The sequence below is a fragment of the Colius striatus genome, chromosome Z, assembly GCF_028858725.1.
Source record: "Colius striatus isolate bColStr4 chromosome Z, bColStr4.1.hap1, whole genome shotgun sequence".
Classification (NCBI taxonomy): domain Eukaryota; kingdom Metazoa; phylum Chordata; class Aves; order Coliiformes; family Coliidae; genus Colius; species Colius striatus.
Window position 1 is genome coordinate 51,030,056 of NC_084790.1, and position 21,081 is coordinate 51,051,136.

General features: G+C 38.9%; 1 protein-coding gene across 1 annotated transcript in view; it reads right to left on the reverse strand.

The window, feature by feature from the left end:
- The window catches only part of ARHGEF28 (Rho guanine nucleotide exchange factor 28), a 126,699-nt gene that overhangs the window by 48,110 nt on the left and 57,508 nt on the right, over nucleotides 1-21,081 (reverse strand). Inside the window, exons 9-12 of the mRNA XM_062017778.1 lie at nucleotides 10,960-10,970; nucleotides 5,419-5,544; nucleotides 2,896-3,197; nucleotides 454-598 (exon numbers count right to left, since the gene is read on the reverse strand). Coding sequence (XP_061873762.1) covers nucleotides 454-598; nucleotides 2,896-3,197; nucleotides 5,419-5,544; nucleotides 10,960-10,970 — 584 coding nt within the window. The remainder of the gene's footprint in view (nucleotides 1-453; nucleotides 599-2,895; nucleotides 3,198-5,418; nucleotides 5,545-10,959; nucleotides 10,971-21,081) is intronic.

Here is a 21,081-nt window from a genome sequence, read left to right on the forward strand (position 1 = left end):
TAATGCAGAGAACAGATTTGTACTGGTTAGTGCACAAAACCTAACTGAATTTCCCTGAGCCTAGCAATTGTTTTAAGACAGGCAGCAGGTTGGTTTTATACTTCGAAAAGCTGTTATTCTTTCATGAATTAGAGCTGGTTAAACATTTCCTCATTGAATATATTTTGGTTAGAAAATGCCAATTGACTGAACTTGAGATATTTCCTTTGAAACACTTCTGATAAGTGATGTGTCTTTCAAAGCTGAAGTGAGTCTCTAATTGACCCTTCCCATGGCTGCTGCTGAGCCCAGTCACAAACAGGGAGCTACAGCTCCATAAGCCGGTGCAAGCTGCTCTCCAGAGTAACTAGCACTGCCAACTCAGAACTCACTTTCCCCTTTCTGATTCTGATGTTTCTTACATGTTTTCAGCAATTTACTTAAAACTATGCAAACCAAAATAGTATCAAATACCCTGGGCTGCAGACTGGTAGGTAAGTCCAATCCATCTCTGCTACAAGCCATGGCCTCTGAAGAGCTCAGGTGAGCATAGTGAATGTGGGAACTGTCCAAACCACCTCCACTTCCACCATCTACTTCAAGGTCATCGAGACTGGAACTGAAGAAGACAAAGAAGTTTTTATTTCTCATGAATTCTATTAATAATTCATTTTAACCCTAATGCAACAAGCAAAGATACTGCTGTATATTTTACCAATGGCAACTCAAACCACCATGATTATGTGAGGTAAGTCATCCTGAGTCTCTTCTCAATTTCTCAGTCACCTTGTCAAGGTACTCAGTCACTCTGCAGAGTACTCATCTGACTCAACCTCGTGGATCTGCAGTACAGACATTCACGTCTCCCATGATCACGCAGACTCCTGCCACAGACAGTCTGGAGGATGACTTTCAGACCAATGTTCAGCATTTCCCTTAAAATGAGATGTTTCATTCCAGAAACACATTTACCTCTCTTCATAGATGACAAGGAGAACTGAGACAACTAGATCAGATTTCAGTATTAAGATATTTGGGTATATATGAGTATTTTTTGCATGTGTGTATTTGAAAGATATGATGTGGCTATTCACAGACATCTTTTTTTCTACATCTGAGACTTCATGGAAGATGGAACATAAAACTAATAGGAGAGATGAAGGAGAGTCTCAGATGGTTTATGACATCCACTTCAAAATATACAAACTTAAAAAACCTATAGGACTACAAATACACTGAAAAATCTCTGACTAAATCAACACCTCAGATACCTACAGACTATTTGATTGGTGAGAGTTCCTGAGCAGAAGACTGTTCTAAGGTTTCTCGTCAGTACTAGGGTTTCCCAGGATGTGTCCTGTTAGTCACAAGAGTCAGTTCACAGTCTCTTCATCGGAGTGACTAGAATGAATGGTTGACTGCTTGCAGTAACATTCCAACCTTATAACATAAAACTCTAAATTATGTGTGGTATTTCTAAATAGTCAGAGTTCCTACCAGGAATAGTAGCACAACAATTCCTTCACACACTACTTCAATTCACTTTGTCAAAGGGCAAATCTATCAATATTGTCCAAAACTACTTCTGATGGAAGCAGTCCAAACTAGGTTCTGCTGGAATTACACACCAATAGTCTTGGTTTATGTGTAACGCTGGGATCACTTACAGTTGACATATTAAGGTCAATCACATCTCTCTGAAAATTTATACAAGCACTTAAAGCTTATATATAAATACCTGACCTTTGTCTTAAGAAAGGTGGGAGTATCTAAAAATACATGGGAGAAAAATATTCATGACAGAAAGACAGAAGTTTATTTATCGTAATCTACATGATAACCTCATAGCTAGCAAAAGTAAAAGGTTTGGAAAAGAACAACACTTAGTCTGACATTTGTTGTCTTATCTGTGTTAAAAGATTTCATCTAATGGGACTTTATGGAGGTGTAAAACTCAAAATTAAAGTAGAGCCAATCTTATTGCCCACTTTAATCAACAATTGACAGATACTACTACATTATTACTGTTTTTACATAGATATGATGCCCTACCTACAACTAGTCAAAAGACTCTTGAAAGGTGGGAGATAGATTCAAATTTCCTCCTGTACAAGAAGGAACTGATTTCAGATCTCTTCTACTCAGAGAAGCAATAAAACCTTTATATCAAAATTTACTAATTGTTAAAAAAAATATATCGTTTCATCTTCAAAGCTCTCTGCATTCCTGAAGCCAACCAGTTCCTAGCATAATCTAAAGCCATTAAGAGAAGGGTCCAAAGACAACTGGCTCTGCTGGCAGCAAAGGTTTTGTACCAGTAAAAATGCAGAAAACGGTCTGAACCTATCAGAAATGATAGATGTACTCTGCACTGTGTCTTTTCAGGTAAAAAAAATATACAGAATCTGCATTAAACTAGTCCTTCTATAGGCAAAGAATAGAAAGATTACCAGAGTTCATTAGTTCCTTAAATGAAGAAAACTAGGGTGAAATTCTGGTTTCTGACAAAACCAGCACAATGGAAACTCTTACAATGAATAGATTAATCTTTTCCAAGAATACACACAAGAAATAAAAATATAAAAGTATAAATTTGCATTTAAAAATAATTTACTTTGAGGACTTGATCTAGGTTGACCTGCTTCTGCAGGGATATTGGACTAGATGACCTCTAAAGGTCTCTTCCAACCCTACCATTCTATGACATCTTTTATTTGTTAAAAATATCTTCATAATTCTCTTATGAAAATGCTTCATTAGGGCAATTTAAATACCCAGTGACTGAATACTGTGATTTTAGTAATTATATTATTATTATTATAATATTCAGTAATCTGTATACTGTTTCATCATTTGAAACAAAAGTTTATCATAAATAATCCTTACATTGGCCATATCATCAAGTCAATTCCATACCTTCTTTTTTTCATGTCAGCATATAGTTGTCCACGATCCTTAACAAATCCATGAGTCTTAAATGGGAGGTATGAATCTATTCCATAAGGATCAGAAGGTGAAATAGAATGTCTTAAATCTGTACTTTCTCTATTTTTGCCTGATCTTTTATTTCCTTCATTGGGAACATACTTGTACTGGTCATTCTCCTCAAGAGAGGGAGATGAAGAGCTTTTAGCCATTGGGATGGAGTCAGTGAAATTCAGACAAGTTTCACTGCTGATGCCATGTCTGTGAACATAGTTAGTCTTTAAATCTTCAGCCTGCAGAGAAAAAAATTGAATGCTTGTAAGAGGAAGTAACAAGCTGTATTGTCAGGGAATGTGGATCAAATTAGTTTGTCATTTTATTTACATCTACACAGTTTGCCCGTTTTTAGTCTTATTACTTTTTACAGCACAGGAATTGAAGGCAAGTTATATGGCTAAGAGATTGTAGACCTTGCATTCCTTTTTTCCACAATTAGAGCAGCAATGAATCAGTATTTGCAAGTCTAATGTATTTCTCATTCATATTTATACCTTTTGTAAATGCATCAATTCATATATGTTTAGATTTTATTAAAAAATACACTTGAGTTGAGCAAAAAATATGCATAACATATGTGGGAGACATATGGAGGAGAATTCAAACATAGTGTAATTTAATTTGGAAAAAAAATCAACCAACACATCACGCACTTCTATTTTCCAACATCAGTTTCCTAAGTTTTGACATAAATATACAAGACCTGGAACGGAAGTTCTCCAAGGAGGAAAGGAGAGGAATATTTATTTTTTGCCATGAAGCAACTGGGGGCATGAAGCACCCTTCCTCTTGCATGAAGACAGGAATGGAATTGGCAATTATGTTTTCTCAGGTACAGGGATCGGGATTTGTACCCTACTAGCAAATAATTCTTTGTGCAACTGAGGTTGAAATCTCCTATTGATTCCGCAGAAGATATCAAAATACTGTTTACTGTTGTCTAGTGAGACATTGAATAATACTGAAAAGTCATACAGTGAAAACACTCAACCAGCAAAAAGCAAGGAATGATTGCAGGCATCACCAAAGCCCTGCTGTTTCAGGCTGCTGCTGACTTCCTCCTCTCCAGCCCCACTTGAGATGTGTTTTCGTCCTCACAGTAATGATGTTTCTCTCATTAAAAGAAAAAATTGCTGGCAATTTTACAGCAGCCCATATTTGATTCAAAGGTATGGTGCTTGCAAGTCTGCATGCACTTGTGTCATGCAGATCTGATGCACAAAGGAAAAATGCTTCTCCCAGATCTTACACAAATATTCTTCCCTTCAAAGCTATTCCTGCCTGGGAAGTGCTTCCACTCGGCACCAGAGGGACCTCCTCCAGCAGCTGCTCCAACTCTTGCATAGTGTTCAGAGAGGAGGATTCGGCCCCAGTTAGTAAGTTAATAGTATTGAATGTGGAAAGGTAAAGTAAACATTATCTGCATCCCTAACAGAGCTGTACGTTCTGCAGCCCTGTCCTTCCAAGCTGGATATTGTTAAAATCAAGGGTTCACAGACTGCATATACAGTTCCCCTGAGAGTTGCTCACTACCAAGAAGTTATTTCATGCATCTCTCAGAAACGTTAGGTGCATTTCGAACATACTGGCCTCTGACTGAAACTACCGTCTCAGTTGTAACAACAAACTAAATATGCAGTGAATGAAGTGGCTGAAGTGTTTAAGGAAAGTGGTGGGAGGGGGCTGGGCAGGAAATCACACTTGAAAAATCTCAGTCCTTGTGTAACATGTCTGATCATTTTTCACTCCTGTATTCCAACTTTCACCTCAGGAAGAGCCCACAGAAGGTTACAAATAATTAAATTTCTTCAACCACTTCTGAAACAAGGAGAGGTAATTCAGACACAATATGGTGATGTAAAATATAATTTGGTCTGGACATTCTATATAATTTCTTTTGCTGGTGACAAATAAAACAGAAACGATGAATATTAAGACAGGATTTCCAGCACCAGAATGCTCCACGTCAGTTGTAGGACATTGACTTCAACTGTCAGCACTATCTCATTTTTGCTGAGCCTAAAGCATAGCTATCAGCTTATAATTAACCTCTGAAATCAGCCAGCATTACCAAATATGTCTTGCTTCTAAACATACACAGAATTCAGAAAATCTGAAGTACATATAAGAAAGTTACATTGTGTTCGTGTTTCTTAGAAAGAAGTAAATCTCATTTAGCTCAGAAACACGCAGAAAAGACACAGCTGCAAAGTTCTCTCAATAGGACAGGAAGAATAATTCACAGAATCTCAAGGACTGGAAGGGACTTTGAAGGATCAGTCTAGTCCAACCCACCTACCAGAGCAGGACCACATCAACTGGATCTGTTAATTTTAGAGCTTTATTAATTGGCCACACACCACTGCTGACAGATCCAGAATATCTTGCTATCACGTAAATAGGCTACTTTAACAGAAGACGGTGAAAAAGTTGCCAAAAATTCAAATATAAGCTTACCTGATCTACTACCATGCAGTTTGCATATACTTCATCACTTCCACTCAGCATGGTAGAAAGTCTGGTTGCAGCGAAGAAAGTAGGTTGAGCCTTAAGTTTTCTGAGAACATCAAGGGTACAGTGTCTCTGCTCTGGAAAACAGAAATTGTGGAAAATATGCCATTAAATCTCAAATCATTTTCTCCTTATGTATATATACTGTCAAAAAAATTGCAACCTTAAACATTAAGGCCCAAATTCTAGGATTATGATTTGAGTAATATGTGTGTGGCCACTCAACAATCTGCCCATTTTGTAATTATCTAACACTTGCTGTATGTTCCAAAAAGCCTATAACTGACAAGACTTTAAAAGGTACCACAGAATCATTCCTATAACTTAAAAATAAGTGCTCTGTATCTTGGTTAGCAACACTTTCTATTTTCCTCCTAAGCTAGAAATGTGTAGAGATTTGTGGTTGTAGAAGAACATAAGACAAGATTTATAAGTTGGAATGAAATACCCATGATTCAAGCCTATAAATTCCTAACATCTAATACATTACATAAATGGAATACTGTTCAATTGCAGTCATATAATGACTCTCCTACACCATTCTACCTACTGGGAGCAACATAAATACTAATCTTCAACCAGTAAAGCAGATTACTGTTCTTAAAACAAAAAACAGTAACAAAATTGCACTAAGGAGTTAAATAAAATATGACCAACAGTGTCATTACAGGGTGACAGCAATCATTTAAGATTTAACCCAAGATGCTTGAGATAAAGACTGCATCCAATCTGCTTTTGGTACTGAAACAAGAAATTATCAGCTTCACCAGAAATCATTAGAAGAAGTTGATAGTTTAGTTTTCAATTGTGTGGTCATGGCTGCAAATATTATAAAAACCTGCATCAGCTGAAACTCTATTTCACAGCTTTGAATTGCATAAAACCTAACCAAGTGCTAGAGAAACAGAGTCTGTCCTTCAGACCCACTTCTCTTAAAGCTGCTTAAAAGCATCAAGAGCATGTGCCGATCCAGCATTTGAGATGCTAGTCAAGACCTCACATTATCTTCTGATTATAAAAGGATCAAAGTTTGACAAAGTGGAAACCAGTCTTGCTCTAGATTGTGTGAAAACAGGCTAAAAAAAAAATCATCACAGTTGTAATGTAATTTTCCTTAAGACGTAATATAATTTTCCTTATTTTAAGATGCTCTAAATCAAATATTGTCATTGGAAGTGAGCTGAGACAGATTAGTATAAGAATGATGTGATAGAGAAAAGTATCATACCTAGTAAAATATCTGAAATCAAAACACTTAATAAACTTAATTCTAGTTTGTCTCTTACTGAAAATTGTGTAAAATATCCTGTCTAAACCAGAAATTTATTTTCTGCAAAGGTGGAAAGGAAAAGATGCCACTAAAGACTTTTCATAGAATCACAGGATTGGTTTTGGTTGGAAAAGACCTTTAAGATCAAGTTCAACCATTAACATAACACTGCCAAGCCCACCACTAAATCATGTCCTTCAACTTTTCTCAGGCTATATTCCCAAAGCAATGCAACTACTTCTGGAAGATCAGAGAATCATACAGAATTATTCCAGTTGGAAGGGAACTTTATAGATCACGTAGTCCAACTGCCCAGCCACGGGCAGATGGGCAGGGACATCTTTCACTCTGTCATTTTGTTAAAGCCTGATCTAAGATGCCTACAGCTAACAGATTGCAAGAAAAGTTACCATGAAGAAATATGAAGAAATGTCACTGGATTAGAAACTACAGTTTTCAAGGTCTGGGGCATTATTTTTTTGGGAGGGGTGGAAAACCACAAAACAAACAACTCCTGGACCACTGCCAAAACTGCAAAGCTACACCACAGCTTTTTTTTTTTTTAATTTTAGGATGCTGTCTCATTAAGCTCAAGAACAGTAAGCTCTATACTTAGAGAAAGATGGAAATTCCCATTTAGAAACGGCATCCTATGAATTGCTTGGTTTGTAGTCCTGGCAGGCGTGAAGGATCTCATACCATTTAAATATCCTTATGCTTTTCATTTTGCTTCTCTCCCTCCTGCATTAACGTTATTTTAGTGACTGCCATATTGAGAACTGCTAAAGCTTCAAACCATTTCCTTATGTCTGCCAATATCCCAAAGTCTTTGTTTATAAATAGTATAAAAGCATTGTTTTCTACAGCAGTTCTTCAGATCTTGGCAGCTAAAATCATAAGGAAATGTGATTTGGCAAAACTGGCAGTACTTTCTTGTGGCAAGTAAAGCTTTCCAAGGCCTGGTCTTAAACCAATAATCATTGCTTATTGTGTACTTATTACCTTCCCCAGCACATACTTCCTCTCAAATATAAACCAAATGGGTACAGCTGGCAAGGGTAGTATTTGGCTCCAGTGATAGGCTGAAAAGGTTCAATCCATACCCCTGAAAAACAGCCCGGGCATTAGATATTCCCAAATCACCCAAAACCTATGTTTCCTGACTTCAGCAACAGTCCCCACTGATGGCGTTAGTCAATGGACTGCACTATGAATTACACATCCCAATCCAGAAACAACAAAATCCTTCTTCTGCTTCACATTTTTATTTTTATAGCAATTTCTAATGCTGCATTTCACATTATTTTAAAAGTCTGTAAGAGAGTCACAACCTAAGCAATAACTTCTGAAGAAACTGCTGCAAATACAAGAAGATACATCAGAAAGTACTTTCTGCTGGTAAATCTCTATTGATTATCATAGCTAAAAGCTGTATGTTTTTCTGGTGATTACTCCCACTCCACACCTCAGTTTCTAACGTGTGAAGGGATGACTACATCAGACTAATGCTGTAACAAGAAAAGTATTTAAAGACTTCACCTGAATGCAGGGGAGAGCATTATTAATTGATCGTGCTAGTAACTTATTTCCACTGGACAGACCCACACAGTTTGAAATGTGACAAAACTGTTGCTGATGTCCGCATCGCACGCTCTATTCCTACAACCCCACTAATTGCCTCCAGCTGCCTCACTGGCTACAAGTCACCTCAATCTTAGAGGGACCAATAGCAGTCTTTACTCCAGGTTAGCATGGCAGCTGATAATAGCTCACTGCTCTGGGTACCAGTATGCAGCAAGGCTGTCCTTAGATGAAATAAAAGGTGTATCAACAAAACGCATTTATGAACAAAAAGCCTCAAAAATCTCCTCTGCTCATTTAAAATGCTTTTTCTCATTCCTACATGCAAAACTTTAGCATAGCTTAAAGCAAGGCAGATAAGGACAATTTGACATTTTTTGTGAGAATGAAGGTGTCCCAAAGAGTTTTAACTCTAAAAGGTCCATAATAGACTTCCAAGATGATTACCAAGGTGAAAATCACCTGAATATGACAGGTATTCTGGTACTGAAACAACCCAACAGGCAGAGGTCACCAAGCTGATCCTCCTGCCAGTGCTGAACACTTTCTGTATACTCTGTCACAACCACAGGAAAAGAAAAAAATAAAGGCACATCTGCTTTAGGAGAACTTGGACCCCTCTGCCAACTGAGAAAGAGGTACATATTATTCAGATGTGGGTGAACAAAAGCCGCAGTGCCCGGAAGGATAATCTCCAAACATAAATGTAAAATTCATGGTATAACTAAAATAAATACATTTAATAAATATATAAATAAAATACCTTAACAAATTAATAACTAGACACAAGTTCTATGTATCTTCAGTAACATTGTCATCAAACTTGTACAGTAAAGACTACACATTTTACCAGGAACAAAAGGTTATTAAAGTACTTTAGAAAAAAACTCCATGACCATCATAGCAGTACTTAAAAATATGTTTTATGTTGGCATAAGGAAATGTATAGCCTTGTGTGACCTGTGTCGGAAAATGGCAGGAACATTGACTGTTTTTCCACAAAAATCAAAATTTAAATCATTCTATGAGAGAGGATATGGCAAAAGAGAAGCAAAATACATCAATGTGACCAAGCTGAGAGCCAGGAAAGAAATTACAAATTCTCTTCTCTAGACACAATGAATAGTTTTCAGACAGCTCATCACATTTACCCCCAGCAATCTGAACAGGAGCTAATGTATAACTGGAAGTAACAGGGCTATTAAGTCGGCAAAAAATGCAAATAGCTAAGCGCATGGGTCATGCAGGACTGCAGAAATACTCCCCTAAATCCAGAGCAGAGAAGGAAGTCCACAAATTCCTGGTAAGAGGATGCTTGAAACAACGCACAAGTCTGTAGACATAGACTATACAACCAGTTTTAAAGAGGGATCACATCGCTAATTGAAGAGACTTAGTGCTTCGTTCAGACAGTGCCAACTACCCATGACAGCAAAGTACATATTAATAGCATTACATGGAGAGTAAAGGAGGTAGGCTTTGGAGCGCTGCGCTCATAAAGAGGAACATTTAAGTGTCCTAAATCCATGAAGTGGAAACACAAGGATCAGGCATCTGGATGCTAGAAATCACATCATCATATTCAAGATGTAGTCCTAAAGTAGTAAGCAAGACAGAGAAATAAAGGCACTTGTCAATCATTGATCTTGATCTTTATCACCTAAACAGGGGATGTGAGAAAGTGTCCCTTTCCAACATGGGATTCACAGCCCTGACCTCACTTCCTGAAGCATGTACCTTCTATACTATTACAAATTAATATACAAAAAAAACCCCAGTTGGTGTCTCACCCAAGATACGGGATGCTCAGCTTTGATTCCTTCCTCTGCCCAAGCTAACTGGCTGTGTAACTCCCAATTCTCAGCACAGTGGGACACTTATTTAGGACACATATGTTCAGCACTCTGAAGGCTGTTAAAGCCTCTAGAAAGGCTCTGAGAGTCACTGCCTCTAAACAAGTTGGACTGTGCTGTGCAAGGGGAGGAGAGAAGGGACCCACATCATTGGCCATTTCACATTAAATCACAAAATAAATACCATAGGGGTCTTGCAGCAAGGACTTAAACCCCCTTCCCAGATGAATCACTAAGACACAGTTATGTTCATATTCTCTGTTGAGCCTAATTGACTCTTAATTATACCATGCACGCAGACTGCAATGTATGTCCCTGAACATGCAGAGCCCATATTTGTCTCTTTCTAGGTCCCAAGAGTTCAGGAGGAGTGCAGGGGCAGCACCATCCAGTCTGAGAAGTGCCTGAGTAGGGACCTCTCAAACTGCCCACGGGGCATGCAAGCAACTTAAAATCTGAAAAACTAGTGCCTTTAGTGCAATGTGAGGTGTGAGACTTCCTCCTTTGGACTCTCCCACTGAAGGCCTGCACAGCTCTCCTGCCTCCCAAGGGGAACAAATCCCAGACCAGGAAACCAAAATCCTGCTGGTTTGAAGGGGACAGGAGGAGGCTGACACTTCAGTGTCCAGATCAGCTGGAGCACCCAGAGCAGGCACACAACCGTGACTTCATGACTTTCAGGGTGGGGAGGAAGAATACCACACCACTTCGCACCAGGCCCTACAAGTCTCTTGTTCACTCAGATCTGAACCCTGGCATGAGGAAAATGCAGCTGCAAGGTACATGTCCCACATCTACGTGTCAGGATCAACTGATCATGTTCAGACACTAGCAGACAAAAACCTAGACTGTAAGCACAGATCATGAGCCTGCCATCCTTTTGCAGAGGCACTTCTCCCACTATATGGGCACCTAGGATTTTACCTCCCCAAGTAGACATGAACTTTAAGTGGATTTTACCACTAAAACATTCATATGCACCCAGGAGTACCTTCTTGCTCCAACAATCCCACAGACATAATGAGCTCTGCACACAAGCTACATATATTGGTATGTTATTAACAGGGATGGGAAACAAGCTGCAGTACTATAACATGCAAACACCAGATGTGTACACAGTGCTTTACAACAGGTATTAAAAAAACAACAAAAAAAACCAAAACATAACACAAAAAAACACTAGTCTAAAGGCAAATAACAATGGAAGTGCCATGGAGGACACGCGTGCAACTACAGCACTTACAGATAAAAACAGTCCTCATTAGAAATAGAATGAACACACAACACACTACTTGCAACCCATTTCATCTTCCTTGCAAGTTATATGTGTGTCAATAAACACTGCAGAAATTCCTGTGTGCTTGGGAAATACTGAATTTCCTCATGAATAATCCTAAAAAGTTCAGAGAGTGTTCTGCACATTAAAATGTGCATTCTGTACACATTTTTCACTCTAAAACTAGGTCAAAGTCTCAGTCTATGTAAACACAATTCTCCTGTCTCATTGACTTTAACGACACTGATGGATCTTACTTCTCTTTTTTTATTTTTTCCCTTTTTAAACACAAAAATGCAATTTTTTGAGGGAAATCACAAGTCACATTTTTTGACATTTTTTTCTCCTAATTTCTTTGCTCTTTAAATACAGAAAAATTTTCTCTTTCCTCATTAAAGACTTTAATTATAATTCTTCCTAGCAGAAACTTGCTGGTCAGTGCCTTTCAACATCCTTAAAGCCCCTTTTATCATACTGGCAACATTTATAATGCTTACCTCCCAAAGAGTTCTCCACAAAGGAGGAAAATGTCTAACTGTGCAAAGACAGTAAATGACCCTGCCACCAAAAAAAGTAACTGACCCTTTCACTTTCTTTTACATAAAGCAAAATATTTCCCTCTGTTCTGGGAAGATTTTTCTTCAGATTTTTTTTTTTAAATCCTGTTAGCTGTTGAGGCATATTTGAACTACAAAATTCTCCCTAAATGAAAACAACTGTAACCAGCAGAGCTTTCTGCAGCTGCTGCTGTGCCATGCAGTTCCGAGGGTGTTAGAGCTGGTCAGTAAGAGCTACACATGCAACCAGATGAAAAAAAAAAAAAAAAAAGCCCTAAGAGAATAAAGAAATAAAAACAAATTCAAAGAACAGTATATAATTTCGAGGGAACACTTTCTTCTTACTTAACAAATTCCAGCACTGTTATCTACAAAAGTGTAACCAAAAGTGAAGCAGACTTTTCACAGAAAGAAAATCTACCTCATGCAAGCTGTTTATCATCACCTGCACATCACCAGACAATGAAAAAAGAGGTAGAGCTATCAAACAAGAGTCATTTAAAAGAAAACAGCTTTTTCTACCTGGTCTGGATGCCCTTCTCCGAATCCTCATTTTAGGTAAGGAAGGCCAAGAGTAATTAAAAGGTGAATCAGAATCTGAGTCCATTTTTGTGCTAAACAAACAGAGCGCAGATTCCCAAAGTTGCACTTTGTTGTTCTCAATAGCAAGTCAAGCCTAAGAGTGATGTAAAATAAAGGAATGGACAAAGAAGTATCAAATTGCCTACTAAACACAGGGGAGGGAGAAGCTGTAAATGTTTGCTCTCTTCAGGCGTCCAGGCATGTAGACAGATCAGGCTGCAAATATCAAGGCAGAAGCAGGAGGTTAAAGTATGAGAGCTTCGAGCTGCTGCTGTACCATGGTTCAGAGCTATTTGAAAGGTCACTGTGTGCCACTGAATCATTAACTCACCTTTCCATTTTGATGTAAATGAAAACAATAGGAGCCAAGTAAGGAATGAGAAAATATGTCTCAAAAGTAAACAAATCATTGCAAGCCTTTTCAAAGTTTTGTTTCCATGTTAAAAGCAGGGTTTGCAAGGACTCTCAAATTAATTAAGGACAGGAAAAATGCTGGAATGAAAGAAGCCAAAGATTAACAGTAAGCAAAGAGCACTAATCAATCTGCTGGACCGTATATTACTGCAGAGCAGTACCCCTCCTCTCAGTATTTACAACTTTGGCAGACCTTCTAATGTTGCAGCTGGAAAAGCAGCGATAACTCGCTCAAAATCCGTTGCTCCCATCTTTCTAGCTCAAATGAGCTTAAAGCTTAAGTGTTACAAAGAAAGATTACACTGTCATTAAAGGAGGTCCCTTTCCAATAATATTTAGTCTGAATGGTATTTTCTTCTTCACACAGTCACCAAGCTAGACAGTGAATCATAAGGATTTTGTAGAGCTGGCACCTTTACAGCTCTGGTGTAACCTCAGCAATGCACAATACAGCTAGTGACTAATTTACAACAAATCCTCCATTCTTATACAGTCTCCCTGAACAACTCGTAGGCAATTAGTATTCAGTAGGAACTCATTATCCCTTCCCCCAACATCTTTACACTACACAAACTACGGTTTTTTTAAAAAAAGGCTCAAATGTGGCTATACAGGAGCTAATACAAAAATAACATGTCCACTGTTTTTTAACCAGTTGCATCAAACATTTCTTTTAGTTACCCTGCAATGTATGTGGTTTTGTATTCCACATAAAGGAGAAAAGGGAATGTGGATCAGCTTAAATGTCAGTTTTTGGAAGATGATGACATTTGAGCTTGTTAACATTCCTTACTTCAATTATTTTTCAGGCAGCTGAAGTCTGGAGAGCTACTTCTGTATTATGTTTCAAGTGATTCCTCAATTCACATTTCAGTTGGAGATAACAACGTATTTGTTGAAAGAAAATAATGTAATTCAAATGCAAATTTAATTTAATATCCATTAGACAAATATCTATCAGGTTTTCAGGGATAAAATAATTATTATACAAGCACTTCATAAAGTGCATAAATTACATAAAATATAGTTGAAACACATCATTGTTCTGCCCTTCCCTTAACTGAAGTTCTGCCAGCTTTGTTAGGCCTGAAAAGAATAATTCGCCCCAGACACTGAAAGCCTTAGACTTTCACTTTAAATATTAGACACTCCCATAGACTTTGTTTGATTTATACATATAATTAACAGCTCCAGGGAACTGCAACAGACAATGCATGACTGAAAATACAGAGAGAGTATAAATCCATGCTTTAAGTATCTACTTCAAAATATCTCCACTCCCTGGAATGTCAGGTTCAAATTGCACTGATAAATCCCTTGGGCATATAGGAATGCAGGCGCTGACATATACCTCCCCACCTGCACATCATCCAGGGCACTTGCCTGCCTCTCGTTGTGACCACAGTCTGAGAGAAAACGAAAGGACAGAGAGCGCTTGCTGGATAACTTGTTTGCTTAGGAAATGTCTTCCCAACTGCTACAACACAAAAGACTTCCCCTTTACACCATTTTCTGTAGCTACTTGTATTTAACACCCACCACCACAATAAAAGTTCTCATTTTAACTGTGTACAAAAGCAGGGCTCTATGGGCAAACAGCAGTGTACATTTAGAGAGAGCTGTACATTTTACCTTGGCTTTAACATTACTCACTTTTCCATGTTAGCAATTATTCCTTTGTTCTATTTTATGAGAAATAGTAAATTTTGCTTACTTCTGTGGTATCTCCATTTGTGTGCCTTTCTCTAAATCGGCCAATTCACATTTTTCACTTGCACTTTCAACTAAAATAAACCTACTCACTCCCATTCATTGGTCATTTTTGTGCAATCTAGGGGCAGACAACCAGAAACAAAAAAAAACCCACAATGAGGAAATGAATCTCGGGTGTTTAATGGCAATAAAATATTTCACCTGCTGAGACGTTTACTTTCCTGAATGAGGTCTGCATAAATGTTTTCACTGACTGCTCAGTCATTGTCTGCTCTCTCAAGTTCATTTAGGACCTTCTAATACAAATGAATAATTAAAGATTGTTAGTTGTTTTTCCAACACCAGCCCTATTAACATAGCACTAAAGACAACCCAGATAATAAATTGCACTGTAATAAAAACCTGATCATTTACTCCTGCCATTTATCCTCTTATTTTCTGACTGAGCTCTCAGGCTTTTCACCTGCTTACTGCAGTCTGCCCTGGACAGAATCTTGCATGTGAATTTCAAAGGCAGTTAGAAGGCATCAACAAATTATAAACCTTAACTCCAATTTCTGAAGGGTTAATTGAATATTGCTCATGTTATTTCTCTGTTAGAGCACTGTAACAGATTGCTCTTTTTCTACTCAGTAAACTCCTTTACGCACCTATGAAAGACCTCATGATGGGGCTAGGGCGGGGAGGCCACAAAGAAGGGCTTTGCCTTACAGTCTTTGGCTAAAATATTTTTCTTCCCCATTCGTGCTTGTTATGGGATGATCCAACCTACTTTTCACCTGCCACTCTTTATTTCCAAAGTGGTGGCATTTCCATGCAGCTGGCACATAGATCTAGCAGCTTATAAGATAAAAGGTGCTTTCTAGCTGGAAAATATTAACCTTACCTTCCACTGAAAAAATGTTTTCAATTATGTACACCAAGGTATAGATGTGAAGATAAGGAACAAATGGGGGTTTTGTGTGCATTACCTAAGGCTAATGCTTTTAATAAATAATGTAATGCCTTAAATTCTTTCACTCAATGCTTGCCAAAAGACATCTGTATGATATATATGTTTTTCAGCTATATTACAGTCTATTGTCTATTGTCTCGTCATTCCTGCAGCTCGTGGCAAGATGGAAGCAGAGGAATGCCATCAGCATCCAGAATCTCCATGGAACAACACTGTTGCCTCCCTGGCACACTGGACGGCCCCATGATGCTGAACGGGTGGGCTCTCTCTCCCACATAGCTACCAAACCATGGGCTGGCAGCTCTCTCCTGGGCAGACAAGATGGAGAAAACCCCTCTGGATTCAATACCTCCCTTCCCTGATGGAGAAGGGGCATACACGGGAAGGAAAGAGGGGCTACCAACCCCTGAAACAGGGCTGGCGAGGGACACTGTTGGACACAGGTGAGATGAGACCTGCCATAACAATGGCTCTGCCAAACACATCCAGCCTAGGTTGCTCCAGGCAGAGCCTGCCCTGATATTAGAGATGAAGATGATTCTCCCCAGCTTGGCTCTGCCCCAGGACCAGTACAACCTGCAATCATTTCCCAAAGCTGCAGGGAAGGCTCTGACAAGGAAAGATGGTATAGAAAGAGGCTATGTGATCTTTTCCAGTCTCTGTGACCCACAGGCATACCTGGCTTTTCTACCTTCTTCACTCTGTTTTTTATACTAACACTAATTAAAGCACATCTTCCCACAGAGAAGATCAGACAATATACCTGGACAAAATAGCTACACTACCCTACATTAGGCCTAACAATTGTGATGAGAACTCTGCAAATGCGAACTAAAGCGTGCCAACAAGAAGCTCACACACCACTCTCCAACTGTAATGCTCTTGCCACCTGCCCACCACATTGACACGACGCCTGCACAGACAGCTATAGGCAACAGCCTCACATGTCTCGTAGGATGCCTTGCTACACACAACGTTTTTATCACCTCTTTTCTCTGGAAAAGACCTGTGTGTCTCTTATGAAAGCTTATACTGAAATAGTCAGAAACACTTTGCCACATCACTGTTTTTCCCCGTCTCCTTTCCCCAAATCACTGATGAACCAGTCACTAAAAAACACAGAACCAAGCCAAAATCCTTAAGATCTTGGCAGACAACATCTCCCATTAATTTTTATTATCTTTCTTATTGCTATATTTCTCATGGGTGATTCATATCTTCAGTTTAGGAAACCAGCCCATTTATGTCTTTATTTCATGAGCAGAGATCTGTTGAGGCCTCCCACAAGTGGTACAGCAGCTTGGGATTTAAACTGCTCAGCAGTGGGTCCTAAAAGGACCAGGCAGGCTGTCACTGCCCATCATCAATGCTTAATGTTCGACAGTATTTGGCGGTTCCCACCTCTTTTGCCCCCACCCCATGGCAGGCTCCGCATCAGGCAGACAAGGCTGGGAAGGGCAGGGAGTAGGGCAAGGAAAGAAGTTTCTCACACTGCACATTTTGCATTGCAAACATGCCTGCTTTCCACCGTTACATCCCAGATGAAGCCACAGGTTTCAAAAGAGTGAAAGAATGTTAGCATTCAGCATTGCAGAGCCTCTTCCACTCACTACCCGTTTAAAGTGATGGATGTTGCTCTCCCAGAAAAGTGTAGCCCTACGTGAATTCAGGTATCAAACCTAGCCACATTCTGATGTGAGATTAAGTGACACTGACTCCCGCAACCCCAAACCTCCTGTTCACATCTCCGCTCATGCAACTGTTCTCTACTCTTCCATTGAAATAGCCAATGACTAAGCCCACCCACACTAGACATCCCTCTTCTGTAACAAGTGTCTCCTGTTGATGCTGTATAGACAGATATCAGAAAAATTAATGCAAAATACAAAATAATGACACAGTACTGTAAACTGAGGTCAATTTTACATTGGCTTATTTGTGCAGTTTCTTGGACACTAGCCTGGAAACGAACACAGAACAGCTGCTGCCTTCACACATGCCCTGCTGATAGTGGCAGGACACTCAAACCATCCCTGAAAATGCTATTCTACACATATCCCAAGTTTACTGAACCACTCTGCTGTCATGGCAGGCTGAAGGAGAAGCAGAGTCAATTTGTGTGCATCGCTTTTTGGATTGCTCCAAGCTAGACAGCCAGTCCAAGAGGTTTTGTGCCCCACTGCATTTACTTCCACATGGATATATCTTTTTGCCAACACCAGACAGAGCATATGGAATCAGAGCACTGAGGCAAACCATCCAGACATGCCTTCTACATTTATACCTAACTCCTTGCTATTCCCCTGCAGGCATATTTCTAATCACTGAGTTATGAAATTAATTCTTAAGGCTGTTTTTTTTAATGTTTTCTTTGTAATCAGGGTGACAGAACAGCTATAACAAGAAAAGTAGTTTCATGTTACAAAAATCATGTTCATGGTATTCAATGAACAATGTATTATCCTACAAATATTAGCAATACCTCTTTTGAAAAGCAAATGCCTGTAAATGGTGGTACTTAAATCTTGTTTCTTTGATAAATTAAATGAGCAATGTACCTTTAAAAAAATTAAGAGAAACAGCTTTGCATAAGCTATACTAGTACTGCAAGATCCTTGAAGAATGCCCACAAGACTGGGATGAAGAAGGACTCCGAGTTTTCAGAAAACAAAAACACTACCTCAGCTCAATCCTGACTCAATGTAGCTCCAAAGAGCCAATGGGCATGCACACCACATTATTTTGGGCTTTGTCCCAAACCATTCACTGTCCCACTGTCAGGATTTCACAGCATTTCCCTGACTCAGACCTTGCTGATGTCTGGTTCATGACTGATTGCTGATTTATACTTTTTTTCCTTCTTTTACTGCACCAGTCACCTGATGTGGTTTAGGATAACAGGCTCAGTTTAGGGTAACAAGCTCATTAATACTACTTTCATGTGACAGCGGTCACTACGCCCTGACTCTTGAAACAACCACTAAGTACTTCCAACAAAGAACATAAAGAGACAATTTGCTTAAATGCTTCCCTTGTCCAGGATCTTTTCACATCAAAAGACTCATTGGGATATGCAGTACAAACATGGATGGAAAGCTCCTCACTTTCTGTCCTGTATCCTGATGAAAAGCTCCCTTGAGTTTATTTGCAAAAGCTTGAGAACTAAGGGCTAGAGTCAATAAAAATCTCTTCCCGGTTTCAGCTCCATGGAGGCCTGTGCGCATCCCAGCAGCACAGAGAGCATACATGGCCCCACATGAAAGCAAACTCAAGTTTGACTTGGACCTCACTCCTACTGAAGTTCTGCCAATGACTTGGTTGTTGAGTCTACACTTAGAACATGTCGCCAAAAAGTTCACCAAAGATCCATATTGTTAAGAATCCAATTTTCTATGTTTCAGAAGACTTCCTTCAAGGGAAGGGCTGCCTCTCAAGGAGGACAAAAGCTCAGAAATGTGTTCATGTGTGCACTTTCAAGAGTATGTCTGTTTTGTTCACAATGTATTTCTGGGTTATACTTCACATTTAAAGAGTAACTTGACATTACATATATCCCAGATTGTTTATTTATGTTAGCGTGAAATTGGAACAGGCAGAAGACAGGCAAAAGAGCTTATTTAAACATAGAGGGGGAAATGCCTCTTTTTGAAAGATTATTTTGTTGAGCAAATTTGTTTCAGATTTTAGGCAGAGGAGGAGGACAACTTCTGGGAAGCCAGACAACACATGTCTGTAACTTGTTCATTTTTCTTTCTGTCTTCCTTTTGTGGTTAACTTGAATTACAATGCCTCAGAAAATCAACAGTGCAGGAAACTCCAAGAAACAAGAACAAGCTTGTTCCAGTGCCTAATGCTGCTTCTTCCAGATTTCTCCACAGCTTTTTAATTAAGCTCAAGTTCAGGCTCACATCCCAGGAATATTTTACTTCCCATGTCTTCTTTAGCTCTCAACTGTTCTGCAATCTTCAATATTTTACTGTTTATAGACGCTCCAAACAAACAGGAATATGTTTTATCTAGTGAAATAAACTATTGCCATGTTTAAATGTTGTTCAAAGGTCATTTCTGGCAGGACTCTGACAAACCAACTCCAAGTTAAGCCTTTCCTCTGCAAGTTGCAAGGCACCATGCAAAGGTTTTGCAAAAGCAGAAGCACAGGGAGACAACAAGTGACATGGCCAAGTTCCTACAGTTAATCTATTAAGGAAAAAAACTGAAGCAAAGGTCTATGGCTCTAGGACTAGAGATGCTGTGGCTGGATCATGCAAGCATCTCTTTCAATGCATAAGGGAAAGACAAGATGGAAAGCTGCCAGAAGGAGATAAAAGCAACCACAAACAGCAGAGACCTACATCTTCATCACAAGACTCTTGTAACTTTTTCAAATGGGTAACAATTAACATGTAACTTTCACTTTTTACCTATCAATAACCATAAAAATATTTCCTGTAGTTCCAATATCAAAGCAGACAAGCTTGACACAAAACACTTCCAAGTGCAAATGTTCTGATCACCAAAAAAGCAAAAGCAGACAAACACTAAAAAAAATGAGCAAAAGAGTGACCACAGTAAGTAAAAAAACTTATCATTTTACAGACCTAAAAAAAAAAACTGTGCAAAGGCAGGACTCCAGGCAGCAGGATCAGCCTTTTTTTCTAACTTAAAAAACCCCACCTTTCTAAGTCTTACCAACCAAGCAAGGAAATATAATTTTAAAAGAACGAAACAGCAACATTGAAACCAGATTTTTCTGCAGATTACAGTGCAGTCCTACTGGTTTATACACAGAAGAAGATCATTATGTTCTGTTCCTTAAACTGATGGGTGGTTAAACTGAGATTTCTGTGGAACCATGAAAATCAAAGGACATTCTACTAAAAAAAAAAAAAAAAAGCCTTACAGCTGCCTGGTCACACACAGAGAACTCCGAAAAATTTGGCATCAGGATTTTTATCTCTCAAAGCGCAAAATGTGGCTCGTGGAACTTTTTCACCACTGGCAGAGCAAACAAAACAGATTACACAGACACCACTAGGTCACTGGCACTGTAACTAGGAGAGAAGGCAAAATATTTTGAAAAATTAACATCATCTGGCCTTGCTCAAGTTCAGGGGGAAAAAAATGCAAACCAAAAAACTGTATTATCTTGGAATTAAAACTGGGAGGTTGATTTTTCTTATTGGAAAAAAAAAAAAGCTTTTGCAGCTTTATAAACGGTCTTGTTAACATTCTCTTTCCAAACCAGCTACTCAAAACAGGAAGGAATTATAAATGTTTAAAAACATGTGCCCAGCTAACATTTTCACATGCCCAACAATAACAGCAGTTAGTTGTCACCTCCTAGACTCTCCTAAAACGTATAGGGTCAATGACTCTGAGGATGACAATACCTGACAGTAATACATATG